We start from the raw sequence: 24,016 nt of genomic DNA on the forward strand, positions 1-24,016 counted from the left end.
TTTCGTGACTTCATTGTAAGATTATCCTTTCTTAGATCGTTGCAAACATGAGAATGCATACCAAATAGAACTCGAATTCTATTCTACGAAGTACTTTCTAATCGGTATAATTATTTCTAATCGTGTTTTAAATATTACCTTTAACGAAATTTATAATATTTCTTTTTTTTTCTTTTAAATTAAATTTAAATATCACTTAAACAAAGTATTCTAAAATGTAGGGGAATTACAAAATATTCTTATCGAATATAAAAAAGAAAATAGATCAATTAACAATTGTTGAAAGATAAATCCTAACCGTTTGATTTCATCTATGATAGTTTGTTCTCTTTCCTGTTGTAACATAATCAATTTGTTCCAATTCTTTTCGATAACATCGATATGCAATTCTGGTTCCATGTCGACCTCGCCAACAGCTTCAAAATATTTCTGCAAATCTTGAAATATGTATGACAATCTTTGTTTGTCCCTGTATCTTGGTGGTACTTCCTCGTTCTTGAATTTCGAACTATCGGCAGCAAGTTTTTTCATTTCTATCAAAGTTGGCGGGAACGATCTGTCCTGTACCAATGTCATCTTTTCACGAATCCAAAGGTGTAGAGAGCTTGCGAGATAACGATACTCTGCTGAACGTCTTTGGGCTTCTGTATCGTACAAGGGATGAATTGGGGGTGGCTCGGGGAACACATCGTAGAGCGATGAGATGTACGTTATCAAAGACTTCTCGTCCGGTTCTGGTGTATCAACATCTGAAAACAAAATTTCATTAGTATCATTCCAATAATTATTGTTAAAAAGTAAAATTTACAAAAACCAACACGTCAGATCATATTTGATCATCAAAGAACTGACGTTTAAAAATATTTATCTACAATTGGGATCCAAATAATTTAGGATTCATGAATAAATTGAATCTTTTGGATTGAGATTCAATCAGATTTTCAACTGTTCTAACCTGTCAACTTATTCCAATTACAATTAATTGATAATTTTACTTTCAAATCAAACAATCAAAGTTTCTCATCGTGATTCTCAACTCGTTAATTAACATAACACGCGATAACAATTTATTAATTTATTATCAATCGTTTAACAATTCATTTGAATTTTAATTCGATCTAATTGGAATGATCATTAATAATATAAAAATAAATTGTATAGAAGTAGTTTCTATTAGTGAACAATGGACGACACTATCTAAGTACGTGAGTCAATAAGAACTAACGTTAGTTTTCTACACATAGAAGATACTTATAAGAGAGTAGGGACGAAAAGGAAGTATAATTATTTATACGAGAAGTCAGTGCTGCGATCGGTCACGGTACTCGACTTCAACCGGAAACGATGGCGTGTACCGTGAACAAAAAGAAAGGCGACTATTCTGGCCGGATTTGTGCTCGGTTATTGGGTCTACGTGTGTGCACCTTGCTGATACCAAGAATGATACAAATAAGAAGAAGAATTAATTGTATCGTTCCTTTTCTATTTGCTTCTTCTAATCCTACACCTTAGGATAATCCTATCGAATAAAAAAAACAAACAAGAAAAAGATGGAGAAAGTGAGTCGAGGTGAATCAGTCAGTTTGCGACAAGTTTGTTTGTCGTTTGTCAACAAATAAGGAAAATCCATTAAAGTATTGTGCTTTCACTTTCGTGTCAACGACCAAAGAAGAGATTCAAATTCTGAGAAAGGATTGACGATGATATGGGATTCCTGAAGAAAATTCTGCAATTGGGACTGATTGCGTCCTAAGGAAATCTTTTGCTTTATCCTATTGAGTTGTCCAGGTGTCAGATCAATTGGTCAATTCTTTCAAGAATTTATGTAGTTGGGGTATGGGGACTCTAAATCTCACATTTTCTTCTTGCAACATTTGACAACGAATGTTCATTAAAAAACTTGAAAGTTGTTGAAAGTTATGGGTTTTCCTAGCAACTCTGTTTAGTGCATCGTTGTAATTATCATCTTTTCTTGAACATTTACAACATTCTAAACCTGCTCAACATTTAAATTTACTCAGCCTATTGTTCGTGTTGCTGCAAGATTGTCGAGTGTGTCATGAAACAAACTTCCACTTCAGAGATAAGCCCCTAATTTATAGGATTCTTGAAAAAATTGAGCAACTGGACTGACTGATGAGTTCAAACTGACTGCACGATTGTCTAGTGTGTCGGGAAACAAACTTTTATCCTAAACTAACCCCTAATTTATAGGATTCGTGAAAAAACTGAGCAACTGGGCTAATTGACGAGCTCGAACCCAGCATATTCTTTCATTTTCCAGGTGATTGATTTATCCAATTACGTTTTCCAAGGTTCCCACGATAAATTTCATTAATGTTGGATTAAAAGAAAAGATGAAAAAAAAAATAAAAATAAAAGTAAAGGATTTAGGTAGAACAAATAAGAAGGATTATATACCTTCTGGATCGAGAAGCCTCGTAACGCCGTACTCGCGCTCAGCGATGTGGAAGACCCGTTCTAGCCGTTCTCTCGTTTGACTTGCACGAGCACCTCTCCAATCGATTAGGTCTGGACGGTTTCTATGGAGAAGTGCGCTAAACGCTAAACCATCTCTCCAGGAACAAGTAAAATCTGTCACACGGACATTAGGATAACGTGCTGTTGATCTTCTAGCCCATCTTAACAATGCCTCTCGTGCTGTCACGTTTGGTTCTTGACCTGCCACAATATCTGATATCTGTAACAATAAATTCAACAATAATCATATTCCTTACCTTTCCTTTTTTTCATTTTTATGTTTCTTTTAAATAATATTATTAAATTATATTCTGGAAGTTAGATTGATCTATTTAAATTTAAAAAGAAAAAGCAACTAATTTTTTTCGTATACAGGGTGAGATATTAAATAATAATTCTATTCGAGCATAAATAATTCGTCGATGTTTGCCTCGTAAACATTTAGCAGGTAAATGAATAAATAATTATAACAAATTGTCATTTTTCTAACAAATCTTTGAGTCTGATGTTATTAACAAAAAATGAGGTACAAGAAGCAACAACAATTAAATGATACTAAAAAAATAACATTTTTAATTGCCATTAATCGAAGATAACTGAGCAACGTTACTTTGTAGATTAAAAAATTGAAAAAAATAATATATAAATCGATCATTCCTTTACTCTAACCATAAATAACAGAGAGAGAACGTGCATTTTAAACGATAGAAATACCTTAGCAGAAAATAGAACTTGTTATATATCAAGAACTATAATATACAATAGGGAAGGGTAGGTATTAGTTTATTTTCTTTTACTATTTTTTCTTTCTTTCTTTCTTTCTTTTCCAAATGATGAAGAGAAAGAAGAAGAAGAAAAAGAAGAAGAAGAGATATTAAAGGGAGAGATTGAAAACAATGAAATTTCTCTTCCATATACTTTGCCTTTCACGTTTATTATTCCTAACTTATGCTAACAGATGTTCTCGATTGAGTTATCGTTTGATGATGACGGTGCACCGAACTCACAACTCGTACTCGATTAGGTTCATCGACTCTTTCTCTTTCCTTCGATTTTATATCTTACATTCGTTCAAATGTCAAATCTTAATTTAGGTTCAATTTTAATACACCACACGAGAACGTTCAAACAAACAAAATTAAAAATCATTACTATACGTATTATTATTATTTAATTAATTGTTGTTAATTTTGGTTAATAATTCAATCAAAAAAAGAAAAAAAAAGGTAAGATTCGAATGATATTTTATATATTAATTATTCATTCCGTTCTTAGATATCCATAGAAATGATCTAACAAAAATGATAACAAAAAAAAATAGAAGATAACGAGCAGCAGTGTTTAATTTATAATCATAAAAATTTCCGCAACATTAATAATCGTCGTCAACTAATCAATTAACTAACATAAGATTACATAACACTCTGTTACCATTATTATACTTCATAGTCATCGTAACTCGTATAGAAAATAGATGAGATATTTATTCAATGTTATTCTGTTTATGTTAGACAAATTCTTATAGAATATTCCAATCATGTTCGAGACCAGAACGAATCGAGATAATGGCATTTGCATTATTTTTTTTTTCCAACACAATTATTTAACACTTTACACTAACAGAAACTAAATTGAATCGTGATCATCAATATGATAAAAGATAGATTCACGTGTTACGTGAATGTATCATTCAATTCGTTTTCTTTTTTTTCTCTTTTTTTTTTCAAAATTACATAATTAATTGTCTATAAAAAGAAAATGATTCACCATATATATATAATATATAATAATTTGCATCTTACATTCTGAATTATATTCTGAAAATAGTTAGGTATACTTTAAGCTTGATTTCAAAAAACAAATAGTTTCTTTATCAATTGTTTAATCTTTGTCAGATCAATTATGACAATCCAATGATAAGAAATTATCAGATACAATGAAACGTAAAACTTCAATAAAATATATATATATATCGTTTTTAACATTTCATAGAATATATATATATAAATTATTATTATTATAAATTAATATATAACTATTTTATATACATTATATAAATATACTTATAATATTATAATATAAATAATATTATACGTATATATATATATATTTTTAAGGTTATACTTCTTTTGGCGCGTTTGGGGAAAAAATGGTGAAAGTGAATTTTTACGGTGCGCGCGCATCGATATGAAATTAGATGACATTCACGATGCGCGCGCACAGCGATATGAAATTAACAGCATGAAGTTAGTCGCGTTATAGCCGGCTTGGGGGGTATTGTTCACGTGTACCGTGTATATTTTTATATATACGCCAAAAAAGTATAACTTTCTAACGTGTGTACCATAAGTACGCACACTCGTGTTTGTTTTTTCTTTGTAAATTTCTTACCCTAACAGTTTTAACTTTTGGCGATGAACGTCTAGTCAAGGTCGCGGAGGAGGAAGAAGTATCCTTGAGATATTTTTGCGAGCCGTATTTGGTTTGGTCCTCGGTCACGCTCTTTTCCTCCCCACGCGTTAAAGTCGTTGTCTTCCGAACTATTCGCGTCACGATACGTTTCGTGCCATTTTCACCACGTCTCGAGGTCTTAGTCGATTCGATCGACGAGCCTAAGTTCGTTCATAATAATCCAAAATATTCGATATTGTTGAAATAATATTAAATGCACCTACCCCCATTCACCACCACTATCCCTTATTCCGATTCGCTCAAATTTTATAACCATTTATATTTATAATAAAATATTATTAAAATACGCGTAGAGACATATAGGTAAAAATAAATCAGAATAATTTGAAATAATGTTTAATAATATACGTGATATTATTCGAATTATGTAATTTATTTATTTCACGAATATTTTATTTCAAGGATAATGATTGAACGTGTTTTGTAGATTACTATATTTAGTTGATTCAAAGTTAAAAAAAAAGTTGAAGAATTTATGAAGGAAGATATATAAAACGATATTTATTATTGATCACGATCTACATTAAAACATGGCGGATATCGTGGGCGATTAATCAAAGGATTAATTCGATTATAATCGAAGGACGTTACCATAAGATGATTAGGCGTGCTACGTTATATACACTTTAACTATTCAACAATTTCCGTTCGCCCACGGCACGATTTATAATCGATTTCCTTGAAACTGGAAATTCCTTTTTAAGCTTTGTTGCATTTAATCGATGAATTCTTATTGACGACTCAAGATCAAGGATAAAAATATATTTTTATTATCAACGTTTATCGTTATACCTAATAGAATGTATAATTAATTTTAGTCGTGAAAAAGTAGTCGTGAAATTTAAATATTTTTTTCTGTGTAAATTATTGATTTATATAATCGTCGAATTGAATTTTTCAATTATTAATATTATCGAAATATTTATATTAATTATATGATCACGATTTATATGAAACATTACAACAATCCTAGTAAACAAAAAAATTCAATCTTTTTGTGTAAATTATTGTATGAATAATTATTTAATTTAAACTTATTAATATAATCCAAATATATTAATTAACGAATTCATTCTATAAAATCTATTGTTCTTTATTTACTTTTATCTTTTTGGTTACATTTTCAATATTAAACGTTTAAAATGTTAGCGAAATAATTATTTAAACGAAAAACAAATGGAAAAGAAAAGAAAACAAAATACTTTGACGTGTATAATTAAAAATATATAATATTAAATAAATTATAATAATAATTGGAAATATAAATTTGAGCGAATCGTAGAAATAAAAATAAAAATCATAGAACGAGCCTACCTAAGACTTCGGTAGATAGACGTCTTTTAGTATAAATCGCTTGTAAATCATCAGCAGATGGGCTACCAGTACGACTGGTTGGAATAACATTAGCCCGATCATCATCTTCGTGAGTACCTTGTACGAATAATCTACCACCTTTGCTAAATCGATAAATCGACATTGTTCAAATTGTTCAACCACCCCCTCGACAACAAAAACGATATTCACTTCAATCAAACATCACTTTCCGAAATAATTCATTCCAACGTTCATCTATTTTGTTATTTTAAGAAGAAAAAAAAAGAATAAAACAATAAAAAAATTCACTTTTGACACAATTGAAATTATGAACAATTTATTCGTTGCTGATTGGTTGGTTGGTTGGATGCAACGAAACCGGAAGGATTGCGAAGAAGCTGAACGAATGAAAGAAGAAGTTTGATTTTAAACGTGGCGAACGGGACTGACTGAGAAGAAAAAGAAAAGGAAAGAGAGAGGAGAGAGAAATGTTTTAAGTGGAGAGAACGAAGAGAGGAAAGGAGGAGGAGGGGAGGAAGAGGAGGTGATGGTAAAGGTAGAGGAACGGGGGAAAAGGGGAAAGGGGGGTCGTGCGTTCACGTTCAGCAGGATACCAGGGCATGAAGAGAACGGCGATGTACAACCAATGAAAACTGTTGTACTTCCTTGTGGTTATAATGTTCGAGTTAACGCTTCAACTATCCTAAGTTTTCCTCCACTGGTTACACTCTATTCTAAATTAACCAATTTATTATTTCTAATTACAAATTTCAATGCAATCTATAAATATATTTTCATTGTTCGCGTTAATTAATCAATTCCCTTACCAACCCCTCTCCCATCCACCACCAACCCCTCTTCTGCAATTTACTTCGTTAAAATCATGCGATTAATTATCTCCTGATGAGACACACACACATTTTTTTATATTCGTATATATTTATTATATAATATATAAATATATATATATTTTAAATCTTATTTCGTTTGTGAATTAAATTGAAATATTATTGAATATCGTTGTTCGTAAATTTTGTTTAGAAAATAAATTGAGATAGAAATAAACGTGAAAATTATAATAAAATACGTAAGAAAATTTTGTTGGAGGGGGGGAAGAGTCTGAAGTGTTCTGCATCTCACCAATTAACAATGAACCCTTTTCAATGCATACAATTTTTTGTTCTTGTATATAATTGCATGTTAGAACAAAGAAACTTTTAGATTTGTTTTTTTTCTGAGTGGAGACATGAGAGGGGGGGCTGAGGGGGGAGGGGTTCGTCGAGAAGTCTATGTATTTTGTTAACGATTATTTTCTTTTTAATTTGTTTGTTTTTTTTTTTTTGTTATAATGTTAATTGCAATTAGAAGAATCGGTTACACGTGCCACAACACTTGCGGTTGACGACACAACAGAACACGTTTTCTATACTCATTTCGATGAGATTACTATTACTGCTATACGATAGATATACAAACACATTCTCACACACACACACACACACACATACACGCACAGAGACACATTGCATACCACCTACTTCGAAGATACCACGATGACGTAGCGAGCACGCATTTACGTAGGAAATAATCGCGAGTAGGTCGGTGAAATAAATTACCAGTGCTTGAAACACACGAAAAAAGAAGAAGAAGAAGAAGATGTGTCTTTGTCTTTTTTTTCTTTCAAGTCAAGGAGAATTCTATCATAAAAAGAAACAGACGAGAGAACTGAAAAAGAAATAGAAATAAAAAGAGAGAAAAATAATAGACTATAATATATTCAAAGACAAAAGACAACAAAAAACTCAACTAAAGTTTGTCAAAAAATCCACTCTTTAATGTTTCGATAAAAAACAAAACAAGAAAAATGAAAACTTGATATCGAACGATAAGAATTTTTCAAAAACTGTCACTTGTTTTTTCTCCGATTAAAAAATTCCGAACAGAATTGTAAACCAATTATTGATTATAAAAATAAACCTGATAAAATTGTCATAATCAAAACTTGAAATCAATTTGAATCGTTTAATTAATCGTGTTGAACGATTAAACAAATGTTTAAATAAACCACAAGGAAGTAGATATTGGAAATAATTCAGTCGGCTGATGATTGCGAATAACTTCGATAAAATGCGATAAATTATCTAAAAAAATGAAGAAAAAAATTGGAGATTATTATTATATACCGGTGATAGAAACATAGAAAACAATGAAAATAACGGAACGTATGTTAACGCACGACGTTACAACCGGCCACTGCGATGCGTTCTGTTCAACGCAAGAAAGGTGAGTTCGCGATACGCGCAGGTGAGACAAGCACTTACCCCCACCACAATTTATTTTACTCGAGCGCTTGCGCGTCACGATTGAGAGTGGGGGAAGGGGGTGGGGGTATTCAGTTTTATATTCTTCTTCATATTATTCTCTAACCAACTTTGCCTTATGTGTTAGATGGTTTAACACCCACGCAATTATTGCAAGTTTGATATGCGTGTCATCTTTATATTTATTTATTTATTTTATATTTTACTGATTTTGAATTTTATTTAATTAGAGGTTATGTATCAGGAATGTATTTTGAATTTTATTTAATTAGAGGTTATGTATTTGGAATTTTATTTAATTAGAGGTTATGTATTTGGAATTTTAATTAATTAGAGGTTATGTATCAGGAATGTATATTGATTTTAATTGGATGAATGAGAGAGGGGGGGTGTGATTGTTGATACTGATTGGTGATTTTGTTAACGAATGAAATGAATTATTTAAAATCCTTGTATTCGTTGAGTTGTTTGGAAAAAAGTTAATGGTCATTGAAACAAATATTTTGCATATGTAAATCGAGCCTAATTACAAATTTCTGACTATAATAATTTAAAAATATATTAATGTATTAATATCGAAAAGAATATTTCTTTGCGTGGCAATGTTTATGAGATTTGATAAACTGAACTGGTGTTATAATAATAATTATAGAAAAATGATTAAAAAGTTGATGTTAAAAGATATTGGAATGTAAAAAGAAAAAATACAAATAAAATATAAGAGAATGCAAGTAACAACAAGCGGATAGTTCCCGAATAAAAGAAGAAACCGAGTGTTAAACCAGTTGATGATTGATTTATAATAAACCGTTACGTAGTTTTTTTTTTTCCTTGTAAATCGGTCAGAGATTTAATTATGCGTTGCATAGTGATCGTTTCATGCTCGATGCGTTAACAAAACTCAAGAATTGTCGTTGATCAAAAAAACTAGAATATTATCATTACCTAAATAATAATAATAATAAAATCTAATTTCTGACGAATAATTCGAGGTAACGGAAGTAGGGAATGAAAAGGACCGGATGCGTGTAAAAAAAAAAAAAATAAAAATAAAAAGAAGAATCAGTGGTAAACCGTATGGTGTAATCTCGATTTACGGTGTATACCCCCAGGAATACGGTAAACAGGAAGAAAAATAAAAAGAGAGAGAGAGAGAGAGAGGAATGAAGTAGAAGAAGAAGAAGATGAAGAAGAAGAAAGGTAAAGATGAAGGTAAAAGATTCAAAAGAGAACTGGCTGCTGCTGTTGGTGTTTCTGATCGTTTTAAAGATCAACTAACCGGATACGAAACTCGTAATTTACCGTCAGTGTCAATCTGATATTCGTCATAAGAATTATCGTGATTTCCGTTTGACCATCAACAATTTATTTTCATCCCAAAAAAAAATCTCACCCCTCTCTCCGTAAAAATAAAACAAAACGAAAAATATTTAAAAGAAATGATTTAAAAAAAAAGAACAAAAACAAATAATCTCGTTTAAGAATGTTGAAATTATTTCTAAGATAATAATCAATAAATAAATATAAAAAATAATCAATATAAATTTGTTTAATGTGTTGTAATCGTATAAAATTGTATAAAAAAAATAATAATAATATATGGGATTGTTTATATATTAAATGATGATTAAAATAAAAGAAAAATGAAGTAGTTTCTTTGGTCGGCCTTGCACGGAAGAGAACGGCAACGAATTAACGATATTCCAAGCATCACCACCACCACCACCACCATCAGCAGGTTTACTCGACGAGTCTTATTCGGACGAATGATGTCACGTTTCGCATAGACATCCTACACACGAGTCTGTTTCACGGGAAAGAAATGACGTTTCGGACTACTCATGGTATAAAGAATGAAGAAAAAGAATAAAAAAAGACAAGAAAAAGACAACAAAAGGTAAGAACAGTGTTGTCCAAAATGGCGCACGAGGAGAACGCACGCATCCGGCCGATTTTAAACGATTCCCATTGTCGACCTACTTTTATTTTTTTTTTTTGTGGTATCTTCAAATCATCCTGTCTCTGTTTTTGGGAATGAATTACTATAGTTAGGTAAAATGAGACGAGAAGAGAAAGGATAAAATAAAAAAACGGCGAGTTGGAAATTGAATCGGTGATTTCAACGCGTGGGTGGTTTGTTAGAAAAAAAAAAAAAGAAAACAAAATGGATCTTTTTATAATTGGAAAGTAATTTTCTAAATAATTTTTATATCATTTATTATATCGTATTAATTTTATTATTTTATTATTTAATACGATATTAAATTATTTTCCCCGAATAAATCGGTGATTTCAACGCGTGGGTGGTTTGTTAGAAAAAAAAAAAAATAAAACAAAATGGATCTTCTTACAATTAGAAAGTAATTTTCTAAATAATTTTCTATCATTTATTATATCGTATTAATTTTATTATTTTATTATTTAATACGATATTAAATTATTTTCCCCGAATTAATCGGTGATTTCAACGCGTGGGTGGTTTGTTAGAAAAAAAAAATAAAAAGAAAACAAATGGATCTTCTTATAATTAGAAAGTAATTTTCTAAATAATTTTTCTATCATTTATTATATCGTATTAATTTTATTATTTTATTATTTAATACGATATTAAATTATTTTCCCGAATAAATCGGTGATTTGAACGCGTGGGTGGTGGTGATGGGTAACCTCGAAAGATACCAAAACTGGTTCTATTAATTAGAAATTCATTTTCTCTCTCATTATCTATTCTGTTCTAATTTTATTTTTATACTTTATTAACACGGAAATGAAACTCCGATTAAGAATCTTTTTCCTTTTTTTTTTATTTTTATATCATAGAAAGTAAAGAAGAAATCAAGTTGACTTTTTAATTATCCACGACACTATTACGTGATTTAATTAAACGTCATTTCTTTAATAACACACATACACACATATATTTACGTATTAATTAAATCGTATGACATAAAATTGAAATTATTTTTCCTGTTCGATATATATTCCACATTTATATAATATTATTTTATATATATATATATCATATAATCAATTTTATTTGATAAGAATAATTGAATAGAATAATATTACTGTCATTTTCATTTCGTGTAACTTCTAATAATATTTTATTAAGATAGAAGTGTATTTTATCGATCATATGAAACTATATATTCAAACTATACTAAATATTCGATCGAAGAAGACCCCTAACTATTATCATACTTTCAAAACTGTTCGATAACTATGGGGGAACAACACGTTGTTGGTTAAAAATTATTCTAATAATATTACATTGTTAAAATTGAACATAATTCATTTTTAAAACCACCATTAACACTGCTAAACCATAAATCCCACTTAATATTTTTCATTAAACAAATAAATAAATAAATTATCTGATAATCAATACAATTACTTCTATCATCTTATTATTAAATAATAATTTATTATTAAAAATGGATAAAAAGTATAAAAATTATTATTTCATTTATTAAGAAGACCTTCGTGAAAAAACTTCGATAGAAAATGACATTGCAAGTTGCATTTAACGTATACATAAACGTATATGTATGTATGTATGTGTGTGTGTGTGTATGTTTAAGACGTTTTATCTGATTTGTTTTTTATACTGAAAACTAAAAGTAAGAAAAGAACTGGATCGTCCAAAAGTGTAAAAGAAAAATTTCTCCACCTTTCCGAGTATAATTCTCTCATTTTCTTACACACACACACTCTCTCTCTTTCTTTCTTTCATTTTCTTTTTCTTTCTTTCTCATTTCAGAGTTTAAAAAGTTACGAGGGAGAGTCGAGGACGACGCGTTTGACAAATACGGTTGTTGGAATTGCGACATTATTACACACCGTAACGTTCTACGTATATATCAACGTTATATACCTCTTAAGTATATTTACAGAACGAACCTTGACCGATAAAGGAAATCCAAACGAGCTCTATCTGACTCGTTTTTTATGTTAAAATGTATATTTTTCACTGTTATGATTATTCCTAATTTTTCCAAATTTTTCCATTTTATTTTCTATTTTTGTATTAAAAGAAAGAAGAAAATTTCTTAATTTTTTTAAATTTAATTTATAATTTTATAATAAATTGATTTTTTAAAATTTAATTTATAATTTTATGATAAATTGATTTTTTAAATTTAATTTATAATTTTATGATAAATTGATTTTTTAAATTTAATTTATAATTTTATAATAAAATGATTTTTTAAATTTAATTTATAATTTTATAATAAATTGCATTTTTAAAATTAATATAAATATAAATTAATGAAATTACCACTATATACCGTGTATATTCAAATTACAATACTATGAAAAGTAATGACAAATTTTCAATGATTAATATTAATTACAAAGATAACAAATGTTAACATGAAACGAACTTTAAGCATACAAGGGTTTCATCAGACCTTGAATACACCAATTTTTGAGGTTATTCTTTTTAATTAAGTTGAAAACTTTTTAACCCATTCATGTATATTTTTTCTAGAATTTTGTAGACTCTACTAAATTTATTCGTACGTCTAATATGTGTATGATCTATCATCTGTTATATAATAAAATGCATTTCTAATTTATTTTCCCTATGTTCATCTTGGAAACGATCGAATATTTATTGCATGATACAAATCGAAACGGTACATATGTGTAATTTGAAAAATAAAATCGGAATCGATGTTTCGGAGATCTGATGTTGTCCTTGTGAGATAAAAGAAAACATGTTCGATGCAAATATTAGCATTCTAAATACGTTTAAAAGCAGTTTTGCGTAATGGCATGCATCCCGTACATGCAAGGCACCATTTTGAATATATCTATTAATTATTAAAATGCAAAATGTAAATATATCGATCAAAAGTAAGGTTATGTAAAAATGAAATTTAAGGTTAGTTCGAAATTTGATGAATAATTCATTGAATAATCTAAGCTTTCATTCATAAAAAGGGATATTTCCGCGTATGTTTTCCCGTATTACGTGGAAATTCATTCAAAAAACTTATCTACCATGAATGAATTATTTAAGAATGAGTACGTTAACGCCATCTGTTAGTGAACAAACAAAATATTATAATAAACGAATGTATTCCAGTCGATAAAACAGTTTACGTTTGTACCGTGCAAGGGTTAATGCAGTTTTCTACATTTTCCATACGCAATTATTTTTGTTAATATATTTTCATAAAATTTCTTGTTTTTTATATTTGAAATTTACATTAAATAAAATATAAAATGAAAAACGAAGCGATGATCATAAATAACGTGCAGGTTTTCGTTTCGTAACGAACAAAGTATTAAACGAAAAAAAAAAACGAACAATAATTTATTTAACGAGTTAGAGTAGAACGACGAAACGTTATTTTTTTTAAACAAATCGATTAATTTATAAATTTAATTGATCTTCTACTTCAATAATAAGAAATGTAAATTTATTATATAATTTTGTAGAAAAAATGCAGAATGCATTTGGAACGACAACTCAACATTGTACATTCCTAGAATATATTTTCATAAGAAAAAAGAAAAATAAAACAAAACAAAAATGTTACAAATGTAAAACGTTCAATGGAATCTACGTTAATTATATACGATCCAATTACAAAATGCATTCCAAAAAACAAAAAAAAACACAGTGCATACTAGTATAAAAGAATATTACACATATTTTTTTATTTATATAAAACAAATCAGATAATTTATTGAAATTTTCTAATTCAATATAAATTCTATCGCAAGGTGAGAAAGTTCGTTTTTACGAAAAAAAAATAAAGTTCACAAAGAACTCGATAAAAAATGCATTCTGCATTCTGCATTCTGCAAATGACGACGACGTACTCGAAATGAATACATTCCAATGGGAAAGAATACTTCAAAGGAAATTTGTATTGGACAAGAATACTGATATCGACAAATCTTGTCTTCTTTTTACTATTAGTAGCAGCACTTTCGCATGAACAAGTTATTTATTCTCTCTCTCTTTCTCTCTTTCTCTTTCTCTTTCTCTCTTTCTCTTTATCCTTTCTCTTTCAAGTATTACAAACTACTACCACACAACTAAACACACGTTTGTTCGATTCCAAGTACTATTTCAACTCGGTTATATAGAAAACACGTTTCGTTTGAAAATAACACCAACGAGAACAATTATTCGTCGTTCTATCTATCTCTTTCTCTCTCTCTCTCTCTCTCTCTCTTTCTTTCTAAACAATTTATTATTTGTATTAACGAAAAATTACTTCGAATGATTACGCCAATGCAAAATAAAAATCATACGAGATACGTAATTTCTATGCGAGCTAATTTTTTTTCGGGCGGATGGTTTAACAATGATTAATAATTAATAATTAATAATGATGATGATAATAAATGATTATGATGATGATGATGATGATGATGCTGTTGCTTTTGCTTTTGCAAACTGCTCTGAATTGATCAAAATGAAATAATAATTGATTTTTTGGTGGGAGACTTACCTTGCGTCGCCATCTCTGCGGCGCAAAAGAAAAAAGAAAATAGATATATCACTATTAGACTCTGATTGTTCCTTAATACATGATAAAGAACAACAAAGAATGAAAGAAAATTATAATAGAGATGCAAATAATTGTACATTTTACAATTCGTTATTTTTTTCCCGCCGAAATCTGCCGTACCGACGGGGTAGCCATTTTCTCATTAAAATTGGCGGGAAAAATTTGTTCAAACGATAAAAAGAATAGTTTATAAGAACAAATAATAATTAAAATTAAAATATTTATACACGAGGATAATATGATTTAAATTTGTATTATCTTCTCGTCAATTTGAACGGGAAAAAAAAGTAGTTGATATAAAAATTAATTTTTAAAAAATTATATATACATATATATATTTATTATTAATATATAATATTATTATAATATTATATATATATATATATATATATATATTTAGAAAATATATATCTGTGAAGTATGTTAAAATAATGTTTTCGAAGAATTGAAACCTCCTGTCTCGTATCATTTGACGTGATCCAGGAAATACCAATCGGTGTGTTTGCGTTTCCGGTTGACTTATATATACGTCGACAAGGTATAGTACGTGAAAAAAAAAAAGGGAAAAAAAAAAAAATAAAATAAAATAGGAAAACGCACAGGAGGAAGACAGCTTTTGATCTGGCCACATGTTTCTCAATCGTTCGTTATTCTATTCGCAAAACAAGAGTGAATACTATCTTTACTATGTGTGTCTAGACTATGATGCGTGTTTTAAGATGTCGATCTATTTATATTTTCCAACTACATTAAACTTTGTATTAGAATTTGTGTGCGTGTGTGTGTGTTTTTTTTATTCTCTTTTTATTCCACACTTCCTGATATTCGTTCATTTGAAAATGAAAATATCTGCTTAAAGTAATCGCATAAGGAAAATAAAATAAAAAAGGAATGAATTGCATTTATAAGAAACCAATGATACAATTTTAAATTTCAATATAATACTCTTGTACGATTAAATAAAATCATATTATATTAATAATATTTCATAGAAAAATAAAATCAAATAAAATATAAACAAAGTATATTGTTTAAGACAATGAAACCATCTCTATTCTTTGCTAAAAAAAAATTACTTTCGGCAAAATAAAATTTATATTATATAAATTTGACTATTATAAACAAAACAAAATATATATATAAATTAATATTAATAAATTAAACAAAAGTATATGTTTATTTCACATTACATTATTTTGTCTTGTTAATTAGATAATAAATTTAGAAAATAGTAACTTTGGTAGAAAAATTCAATAAAAAATAAAATAAAATAAAATAAAATAAAATGAAATAAAAGGATTGTGGTATTTTTGTTCTCGATGGTGACCGAGCATATACCATACAAATAAAACACATTGTACATTGTACATTGTACATTGTACATAATCGTAAATCCCTCTCTTATTTTCCATTTTAACGATCGGGAATGCATTTCACGTTTTGCAGTACGACGGAGCCGTTTCAATTTTTGACGATAACGCGACTCCTTTTCCTGGGCCTCCTTTCTTCGCACAAAGGAGCCCTTTCACGAATACGAGAGAAAGAGAAAGAGAAAGAGAGAGAGAGAGAGAGAAAACGATTCTGACAGACAGGCAGACAGACAGACAGAAAAATAAAATGCAAAGTATACAAGCAAGTGTATGCAACATCGAAGAATAAAAAAAAAAGAAAAAAGAAATATACGTGGGAGGTTATTTTTTTTATTTTTTATTTATAAATTGAAGAATCTTTCAATTGAAAAAAATAATTTGCATCGTTACGAATAATGTTTAAAAAAAAATCCCATTTTCTTAGATAAATTTCTAAGAAATTTTTCTTATCGAATTGAAATCTCGTTGAGGAGAAAAAAAATTAATAAAAAATAAATTTTATTATTTATAGGAGAGTTGGTTAGAATTGTAATTTAAAAGTAACGATCTTTACGATCGATTTAAAGCAACGATCTATCGAGTTATATTCAATTGAACGAATAATTCACGTCTACGATGTTAATTAATGATTCATAAATGATATCTATATCGTGGTTATCATCTACGCGTGCGTCGAGTTGATTATTGTTAATGAAAAATAATCGTTCGTGTAATGTGATTCGAGTTTTGATATGGGAGAATAATAAAAATCAATTTATTTCAAAATATTATTTCTAAAGATGTGAGATATCTTAACGAATGAAATGTATCGGAATTTAATAACACACCGTGTATATAGATCTAAAAAAAAAATATATATGAGTAAGGAAAAAGGAAGATTTATATTTATAAAAAAATTCATATAAATTCGTACGACAATTTTCAATAAAATTTTCGATTTTATATAATATTATTTTAATAATTATTAATATATAAATTTAATATAAATAAATGTAAACAAATATATTAATAAATATTAATTATATATAATTGTAAGAGATTAAATAATAATTATTTTATTTTAATATAATATTCGATGAACAAAATAAAATAAAATAAAAATAAAAAGAAAAAGAAAAAAATAAAATTTATATTATATAAATTTGACTATTATAAAACAATAAAAAGTATATATAAATATAAATAAAATAAAAAATATTGAAAATATAAATAAAATAAAAAAATATTCAATATAAATTGAAATCAAAAATAAAATGAAGCAAATATTCGTACGAATGAAAATATCTTGGATACACCGTATATGTTAATTAATACCGAAAGAAAATGTTAATAAAAACAAACACATATACACACACATATATAAAAATGTAGTAAGATGTAATAAAAAAGAATTTAGATGGAATTCCATCGATAATAAGACGAATGAATGAATGAATGAAGTGCGCTCATAAACTTTGAAAGATCGTTTGCAATAAACCTCCCACCCACCCCCTTCCACTCCCCCTTTTTCTTCTTCTTCTTCTTCTCTCTCTCTTTTCATTCTATCTCTCTTCTTAAAGTTATGTTATCTCTTTTATTTTAATCTGACTTGGCTACCGTTTGCAAATGCGCCGTGAACCGCGGTTAAACCGACACGTCGGATCTGGTTACCCGATAAACTGCAACTCTTCCAACGAGAAAACGTCCGGATGATGATGATGATGATGATGAATGAATGAATGAACGAATTAACGAATGGATAAATGAATGTATTCGTCAAAAAATATCCAGATCAATTTTTCTTTTTAATTTCTTCCCCCAAAAAATTATATATTCAAAGAAATCTTTTTTTATTACTAGTGAAATGTTTTCATTATTTTATGAATTATTTTATGAATTATTTCTATGATTACACACCCTACGATAAAATACATTTTTGTTGAATAATTTTTATTTCAAATATTAATAATTAAATATTATACTATTTTTCTTTAATATTTTTCTTTTTTTTTAATTAATGCAACAGTAATAGTACTTGATAAGATTTGATTATTAAAAAATTGATAAAATTAATAAAATTAATTATAAATTATTATTTTAATGTTGTATTTATAATAATATAATAAATATATATTATATAAATAAATAAAAAATAAATTATTATTATTAATAAAATTAATAATAAAATTAATAAAAATATGTTGCAAAAACAAATGATAAATTTCAATAATTTCATCTAATTCATTTACATTTCAAATGATTTCAAACGAAACGTATAATATATAATAAAAAAAAAAATATATCAAACCTATCTTTCTCGCAAATAATTAATAAAAATAATAAAAATAATAATAATAATAAAAAAGTGAATTATAAAATTTCGAAAGAGATATATGAATTTGACCTAAGAAAAGGGGTGCGATAAACTCGTTGAAATGGCATCTAACAGGATGAGAAGAAGGGTAAAGGAAAAGGGGGGTCCTATAAAATCGAGAATAACCTGTGAAAGTGAGGATAGTTAAAGAAATAAAGAGATAGAAATAGAGAAATAGAGAAAGAGAAAACTGAGGGGAAAGAGAAAGACCGTATAACATTAGAGAAATCGGTATACCGTGTACCAAAAATACGCACTCGTGAATCATTCGAGTTAAAACCATCTAAGCTTTCACACGTACAAACTGAAGACGAATGGTTATGGTGCGAAATGTTCCAAGCTTCGTTTTCCCCCTAAGTTTACATAATAACATCCTTCTTCCTTTTAATACTAATTCTTAAACAACTATACTAATGATTTTATGATTCCAAACCGACCATTCATAAATTATCCTAATTCAAACCAATCATTTCTTTTTTGTTTTTTTTTCTCCCCCTAATTTATTTCCATACTTTTCCCCCTTTTTGGTAATTTAATTATTAACAAAATGTAATCTCGTTTTTGTTTAATAATTCATATAATTAAATGTTATTCGTCGTCAATTTGAATCGATAAATTGAAAATCAAACAAAAATATAATCAGATATATTATTTAACAAATAAAACGAGAAATATGATTTGAATTGATTCGTAATAAATTGAAATAATAATAGAATCGAAGAAAAAAAAATCATTTTAATAATAACGTGTAATCAATTTGAGAACAAATATAAACGTAATTGAATAAGATAATCGAGAACACAAAAAAGATTCTAACTTCCAGTATGATTCGTAATCACCTACCTGGAAATGAAGTATGATTGTCCAAATGAGTCCAAGGGTCAATTTAGGATTCCCATCAACGATATCCTCGGCACGTATGTTGACGAGCTTGATTTTCTTGTAACGAAGAAAATCCAGTGCCATTTGTACGTTTTGCAACATGTGGAAACGCATCCTTCCTCTTTCCCGTGGCTATAATTTAAATAAACAAACAAATAAACAAACAAAATAAACAATTATTATTATTAACACTTTATCGACCGTTAGCCTATTAATAGGCTTTTAAATTGGCAGCGCTTCTCGACCGCTAGCCTATTAATAGGCTTCTCGATTGTCAGCGCTTATCGACCGCTAGCCTATTAATCGGCTTTTAGCTATCGACGGTTTTCGTACAGTTGGAAAATAAGCCGGTACTTGGTGAGTGGTCAATAAAGTGTTAAAAAAATACTTCAATCAATCTGATCGTGTCAAAAAAATATCACAAACATTCGTTTTGTTATAAATAATTTGTCAATACTCACAAGATGTTCTCCTGAGAGTACTTCCAACAAGGAAATAAGGTTGTGCCCGTCCCGCAGGTCTTCGAACAAATCTCCGACATGTCTGCTTGCCTATTAAACATAATTTCAACAAATTATTAAATAAAACGTTCGATAACATTTCGATTTTCATCAAATTCGAATCATCTCTGAGGGAAAAATTATATTTTTATCCGAGGATCTATTTCAAATATAATTCTGAATTTATTTTATTTAATAATTTCAATTATTAATTATTGTGTGTGTGTGCAAAGAATTAGATTAATGAATTTAAAAGAAAAAAAATAACTGAGATTTGATTGATAAATGCAGTTAACAACGAATGATCCCTCGATTATCGGTCACGTTTATGTTTGCACACATGATTTCATTTCTTATTTTACTTTTTTTTTATTTTTTTCTTTCTCACGATCGATACCACTCGACCATTTTTGTTTACATTTCTTATCAATGAATATACACACACACACATAGAGACGTACAGTGACCAACACAACTTTGATATTATTTATCGAACGATAAAAACAGAGATTCATTTGAAACGATCCTTTTTTTTCCCCCTGTGTAGATAATATCATCGTATAAAATATAAAATAAATTATTTTATAAGTAAAATATATTTTTTTAATTGTATTTTGTAATATAATATAAAATGTGCAAATGTGTAATTTGTGCAGTTTGTGTTGGAATATTACTCTGAATTAAATTACGTGTTCAAAAGTGTGAAAAATTACGTGCGTTATCATCGTGCAACGAACATGATCTTTGAAATTTTATGGGGAAGGGGGGGAAATTAAAGGACACATTGCATACAAGAAAATACAACATTTTAAATGTCAACTTTGAAATTACGATGTTCTACAAAAAAAAAAGGAGAGAAAAAAGAAATTTTGATTAAGAATTTACTTAAAAATCATGCACAAAAGGATGTATGAAAAAAATGTAAGCAAGTGATTAACAAACAAACGCGTGACATCAATGCATACAATTAAATAAACAATTATTAATTAATATCATCTCATTTACAATTATCAGAATAATCTTATATTGTTCGTGTGCTATTAAAATAATTAATTTTTGTTTTATTTTATTGACAGATAAAATAAGCAAGGAATATCAAAAGTGCCATGCTCGAAGCAGCAGCTGCAGCAACAACTCGTCTATGAATAAATAAATAATATAATAAATAAAATAAAATATAAAAATAATGCACAAACACGCACAATGTAACCGATGATGATTTGAAATAAACAAAATTGTTGTAATTAAATAAAATTTATAATTTAAAATATTAAATGAACTCTCTCGAAGAAAATTTCATTTATTTTTGATACAATTAATTGATAAATAAATAAAATAAAAATAAAATAAAAAAATAATGCACAAACACGCACAAGATAACCGATGATGATTTAAAATCAAAAATGATTGCAATTAAATAAAATTTATAATTTAAAATATTAAATGAGCTCTCTCGAACAAAATTTTATTTATCTTTGATACAATTAAACCATAAATAAATAAATAAATAAATAAATAAATAATAAAATTAAATCAGATAACAAATGTGCACAAAATATTACGATTTGTGAACAAAAATGTTTAGCTGTTGCTGCATTTTTTATTCTGATTTTTTTTTTACTTTCTTTTCGATAAGAAATTTAAACGGATCGTATGCAATAACACCATGGAACTTACGGTGGGGGAGCAGCATGGTTGGTTGTTGACAAGAACGCACACGTGCAGGCACGTGTAAGTCTGAAAGAAACATGGATGAAACCAACACCGTGTCAGAAACGTGTTTGTGAAGAAAAAAAAACTATAATTGTATGTATGCATGTATGTATGTATGTATGTAATCATTTTCAAATATATTCAAACGTATAATATAATTATTATTTCAATTTCTAACAAGAACATAAAAAAATAGAAACAACGAACTATAAAAATGAATTTCTATTCTTTTTTTTCTTGCGTTTGTGTGATGCAAATTTGAATGAATATTATATACACATATGTATGTATGTGTGTGTATATGAATATCTAACGATCCAACCCTTTACCCATAGATTGAATGGGGAAAAAATTGTTGTCGTATTTTCTCAACCAATTTTGTTTAAATTGGAATTGAAAAATACGAAGAAACTTTAACCCCGACCCAATATATGGGGAAACAAAAAAAAAATAAAGCAAGTTCCCATTTTTTTATTTGCGTTCGTGTTCGTGAATGAGAGTAATATATCTACAATTGCATTTCTATAAATATATCTATGTATGTATGTATGTGTATATATATATTTATATATTTATATATGGTAATAATAATAATAATAATAATAATAAAAAAGGTGTGATCATTGTAGCAGTGTCTCGAATCAAATAAAAATCGAGAAGATATTCTCGTGTAAGGATGTATTCCTTACTTACCTTGACATATTTCCAATGCTGTTACGAGTATGCATGAAAGAGTAAAATAAAAAGAAAAAAAAAGAAAAGAAAAGGAAGGAAAAATTTAGGTAGAGAAAGAGAGGAAGGGGGAGAAAGAACAACAAAAAAATGTCGGTGATTACAATTATGGTAATTACAATTATTTATAAATTAATTGATCGAGAATCATCAACGTGTTTCTACGAAGAATTTGTCACATTTTTTAATACCAATCCTTTTGATTTATATATTGTTAACAAACGTGTGATTTGAAATAAAAAAGAAAATGAAGAATTAATTTTGTACGAGTTTCGTGTAATTATTGTGAAATTATAATTTAAAGATTAGCCTAAGTTTCTTCTCAATGAAATTATTAAAGCATCTTAATGTAATCACATAAATATCGATACTCATAATCAGTGAACACAAACGTAAGCTCATACACAAACGTAAGTTCATACAAAAAATGTTTAATAAATGAAAGTATCTGATTCATGTTATCTTAAAAACCAACAAATATAAGATTAGCCTAAGTTTCTTCTCAATTAAAATACTACAACACCTTAACGTAATCACATAAATATCGATACTCATAATCAGTGAACACAAACGTAAGCTCATACACAAACGTAAGTTCATACAAAAAATGTTTAATAAATGAAAGTATCTGATTCACGTTATCTTAAAATTCAACAAACATAAGATTAGTCTAAGTTTCTTCTCAATTAAAATACTATAACACCTTAACGTGATCATATGCACACTGATGCACACCATTCAATGAACAAACATACGTTCATACACACATAGAAACACACACATACACACGTATAGGAAAGTGACGTTAAAAGTGCACCCACTTTTAAAGGATTGCACCATAATCTCCCAGTTGTCCCTACCCAATCTTTCTTTACCAACAACAACCAGCAACACTAACAGCAACACTAACAGCAACACCAAACGAAATGAGCAAAAGGATCAAGTGGGCGCAGGAGAAGGTTTTCCGAATAAGGTCAGACTTGTGAGATCTTACGTGGGCGAGAGAACACACGATGGCGAATCGAACAAAACCATGACTGGTAATTCAGCCTACTTAAAAATGATCTACACAAAGACCTAAATATAACTTACTTGTATAATCATTCCTCAAATGAATCACATTCAAAATAAAAAAAAAAAAATAAATTATAGTCCATAATATATAAAAGAAGATTTTAGTAAATTGGATTATAGTTAAGATAATATTTATTTTTTTTATTTATTAATAATTGTCTCATCGTATGCATTTTATTCTTAAAAGTTCATCCGAATGAATTGCAATGTTCATTTATATTTTTGAAATGTTGAAATTGATCAAGATTTTTATTGAAAATAATTAATTTGT

At 28.2% G+C, this 24,016-nt stretch overlaps 1 protein-coding gene across 1 annotated transcript in view; it reads right to left on the reverse strand.

The window, feature by feature from the left end:
• Positions 1-24,016, reverse strand: part of LOC122515550 (microtubule-actin cross-linking factor 1) — a gene marked incomplete in the record, with an annotated part of 139,047 nt that overhangs the window by 53,925 nt on the left and 61,106 nt on the right. Inside the window, 7 exon segments of the mRNA XM_043632953.1 lie at positions 299-749; positions 2,422-2,701; positions 15,062-15,076; positions 19,688-19,858; positions 20,188-20,277; positions 21,904-21,963; positions 22,633-22,650. Of these exon segments, the coding sequence (XP_043488888.1) occupies positions 299-749; positions 2,422-2,701; positions 15,062-15,076; positions 19,688-19,858; positions 20,188-20,277; positions 21,904-21,963; positions 22,633-22,650 (1,085 nt within the window).

Source organism: Polistes fuscatus, unplaced genomic scaffold (genome assembly GCF_010416935.1).
Source record: "Polistes fuscatus isolate 324 unplaced genomic scaffold, CU_Pfus_HIC Scaffold18, whole genome shotgun sequence".
Lineage (NCBI taxonomy): Eukaryota > Metazoa > Arthropoda > Insecta > Hymenoptera > Vespidae > Polistes > Polistes fuscatus.